Raw genomic sequence first — 4,155 nt, forward strand, 5'->3', positions numbered from 1 at the left:
CCGCGTGGGTGCAGCGGGATGGCTGGCTGGCTGGCGGAGCTGAGGATGACGAGATCTGCCGGCGTGTATTTGGAACTGAAATTCGGCGTTTAGAGTTGAAGCGGATCTACGAGGGACAGGAGCACTGAACCAGCTTCTGTATTCGGCAATGGACACGACTGCTTCTTGTTTACTTCCAAACTTTGTGTGACATCATGCAGGATTTGAGCATGACGTCTCTGAGCCACTGGTGAAAGGAGACGTTGAGTCTCTCCTCCTTCATCTATAACCGCTTTGAACAAACGTATGTAGGAATAGTTGTTACGGTTGTACGACCGTCTGTTTTGAGTTATGTGTTCGCTTGTATTATTGTTAAAGCAGGGGTGGGAGGGCTTTGAACATGTAAACTGCACTGAACTACGACATTATGATGATCTTTTTCTTTCTTTCAATTTTTATTTGTAACCCTTATAACGTGTGTGCAGTTTATGTTTAATCACTCAAGCACAATACAGGACCAGTGTTGGTTATTGGAGGGGCACCACCCAAAAAGGCTTAACGTGGTTCTATTTTTCATTTGTATTTTTTTAAGTGACATGTTCCACCGTGTGTAATGAACAGTGAGCCGGTCCTTCTTGCGAAAGGACCACTGGAGAGGAAATTCCAACGCCCCTTTCATACGTCCGCAACGCGAGCTTGGCCCCTGGGGCCACGTAATCATGAGAGGACGCCATCAGATACACAGGATTGGATGTCAATCATGGAACCTCAGACCCGAGCAACGATCACATTAAAAATAAACACAGCAATCTTTTTCAGAATGAAAGGGAGCCACAACACGAGTCAAGTTGAACAAACCTGCTCGGCGTAAGACAATTCGAGGTTCCAACTTGCAAAGGTGACGTCGCGGCTCCGTGTCGTCTTGAGTCCCACCAAGTTCCTCCTTGTCCTCCGCCGCCTTTCTTGCACGCATTTTCACGCGTCAATCACAACACTTTACGCTCACCGGATCGCTTACGAGCGAACAAACACGTCCACTTGTTCGCAGCTAGCAAGCGAAGTTAAGCCAAAGAAGCTTCGGCGTGCGCCCAGACGAGTTGACGCGGACGCGAAGATTTCACTTACGATCTAGTCCAGTTTAGTGGAAATGTAGGCCACGCCGTCCCACTGTGTCGAGGCTTGATTTCGTTCGGAACTCTTTCGGGAAGAATGATTTTGTGGAACGCGTGCGTCCATGCCGCCATTTGGAGGGCCTAGGCGACGTGTAGTGCGCATGCGTACCAGGTCGGCCATTTTGATCGTGAGCTCCGGCGTCGACACTTGGACGCAGGAAACAAAAGTTCTTTCATTCACGCCTCTGAGTAGACGACCTAAAGTTGTCTCAATCGTGAACGCCAGCGGGTCTGGACCTAGGTTACGAACATTCAAAAAGTTTCGAAGTAGTGCACATAGTTTTGTTTTTGAATCGACTAATCAACTTGATCTCAGATAAAGCATCATTATAAAAGTCACGAGAGTCTGTTTTGGGCTCACTGAATTTAGCTAGGGTGAGTAATTTTTGGATAATAGAGACCACGTCTCCTCACAACCATGCACAGCCAACAATGCGCAAGCATTTCTATTACTGACTTTGTAATGTGACGGACATTTTTCCCTATATTTGTACGCAGAGGATTGGGGAGAGAAACAGATGGTACATTTGGTTGAACGCTTTTAAATCGCTTCGCGGTCCCCGTGGCTCTGGCATCAAACGGTATGGCGCCCTCTTTAGGGCCAGGAAACAATCGCCTACTCTTTCCCGTCGAGTGGTGGCGATGCACGTGAATGTTTGCCAATTGCCGCAAAAAAAAAAAAAAAAAACTCACAAGAAGAAGACCAGGACGCATGCGCAGTACGGATTGTGAAAGTGCAGTGAACCGCGGCTAATGACGTGCGCTTCACTGAGTGCTGTAATTCTTTTTGAATTAGCACAGACCCAAGTAAAGCCTCGACGCACTCCGTCCCAAACCGCGTTACGAGAACTAAACAGAATAAATCAGCTTTTCGTGTCCGCATAAACTCATCCGGGTGCTTGTTGAAGTTTCCGTGGCTAACTTGGGTTGCTAGCCGCAAACAAAGAGCAACATCAAGTCCAGGAGAGATCAAGTGAGTGCAACGCGTTAATGATTGTCGCGTGAAAATGTGTGCGCGGAAGACGGCAGAGTACAAAGAGGAACTTGGTAGGACAGAAGACGACGTCAAGCCACAACGTCACCTACTGAATGCGCTTTGAAAGTTGGAGGCTCGAGTTGTGTTCCTCGGAGCAGGTTTGTTCACTATTTCTTTTTTACCCTTTTACGTTCGAATTCTTGTCGCGTTATTAACATTCGAAAGTCGTAATAGATCCCCCGAAGCGGGAGTCAAGTCCAATTAAATGTTCTTGCAATGATGTTCCGTGTGCCCCGATAGTCTAAACCAGGGGCCACCAACCTTTTTTGCCCCACGGACCGGTTTATGTCAGACAATATTTTCAGGGACCGGCATTTAAGGTGTGGTGGAAATAATACAACAAAATAATATGGTATGAGCTGCATGAAAACTGGGGTGTTTTCGAAATATAATAATAAACACAAGGAGCGTCTAATCTGGCCGCAACACTCCGATCGCATTGGCAATGTTTAATGCCTTCAAAATACGATACAACGCAAATTCAAAGTGCATGAAAATGACGACTCACCACAGCACCGAGCTTGATTTTCTGCAACCAGACGATCCCATCTCGGGGTAACAGGAGACAATGACACCTCAAGTGTGTGGTTTATGTCCAGTCTACTTCGTAATTTTGTTTTCGTCGCCGTTGCTGCATAAACCCCCCGCCTCACACAGGTAGGATGTCGGAAATAGCAAAAGTGCTATTGTGGCGATCTCAGAGTATTCAGACATAACTTTAATCCAGTTGTCTCGAACGTACTTTTAAGGCCGCCGTCATTTGCGATCTCCAGCAGTTTTTTTACTCATTTTGCGAGCTCCGGTGTTTGTTTTTAGCCTAATTGGCCGCGTTACGGAGAAGCGTGGCTTGACGTGTGTCAAGCTGGACACAGACGGATGTAACGGAGAATCCGGTAAGTTTTCAAAATAAAACATCTTTCGTATTCCGAAATAAATAAAACGGAATTAAGGCAAGTTCTTTCTGTGCGGCCCGGTACCAAATGCCCCGCGGACCGGTACCGGTCCGCGGACCGGCGGTTGGGGACCCCTGGCTTAGAGTGCAGTATGTAATCAGTAGAATAGTATCCAGCCCTGACCGTGCGTCAATAGGATGGAGAGCCAACACCCCAGGTAGAGCGAGCTTCAATACCAGCTGGGCGTCCGTACGCAACCCTTAGCAGACTCTGGACTCTGCGAACTCCGGACCCTAGACTCTACTGATTAACTCTCAGTATCCGAATCTCTCCTTTTATAGTCTAAGCGTGCCTGACGCCACGCTATCTTTGTTCTGAACAAATGACATTGCTCAACATCACATGACATTGCTGTTTATACAAAGAGATTATATTGCGACATCGCTGATTATATAGCGACATCGCTGGTTACAAAGCTATTGCGAAACATCTTTAAACATGGAAAAACAACACAATATAATTATTCTTACTTCATTCCACTCTTGATGTTTTTTCATCATTTAAAATGTAAGCAATCGATTATACAAAAATTATTGGAAAACAACACCAAATCCGATTCCACTCTTGGTGTTTTTCACTAATTGATGTATACATTTGAATTTTTATCTTAAGCGATTATATATTTCCCTCTCTACCTCAATCCGAATGCGTCGCACACAAACACGCGTTCCAATGTTACATAGAGTGCACATATTATCCCTATATCTCTAAAACCATTACTTTCCCATCCAGGGACACACTTTTCCTCTGAGGCCACCTCCGCCTCCTTTACAGTTTTGATCTTCCTCTTAAAACAAAACATTTCTGAATGTATTCTCCGCTATCCTGTTCGTGACGCCAAAAATGTTTTAAAACATTTCTGATCCCTCGCCCTGGCTCAGTATCAAATTTAGAATAGGTTCGTTGGAGATAGGCACTCAGAAATGAAACACAAGAGACAAATCTGCTACTAACAAATTGCACGTTTATTAGCGCCACAGAATATGTCAAACAAGCAAATATCAGTGTATCAAGC

General features: G+C 45.6%; 1 protein-coding gene across 1 annotated transcript in view; it reads right to left on the bottom strand.

Moving 5' to 3' along the window:
- Positions 1 to 1,272, bottom strand: part of LOC109524518 (serine protease 23-like) — a 9,445-nt gene extending 8,173 nt beyond the window's left edge. The window contains exon 1 of the mRNA XM_019884451.1: positions 1,261 to 1,272. Within this exon, the coding sequence (XP_019740010.1) occupies positions 1,261 to 1,272 (12 nt within the window). The remainder of the gene's footprint in view (positions 1 to 1,260) is intronic.
- Positions 1,273 to 4,155: the final 2,883 nt, after the last annotated feature.

This window comes from Hippocampus comes, unplaced genomic scaffold (genome assembly GCF_001891065.2).
Source record: "Hippocampus comes isolate QL1 unplaced genomic scaffold, H_comes_QL1_v1.1 scaffold21, whole genome shotgun sequence".
Taxonomy (NCBI): Eukaryota; Metazoa; Chordata; class Actinopteri; order Syngnathiformes; family Syngnathidae; genus Hippocampus; species Hippocampus comes.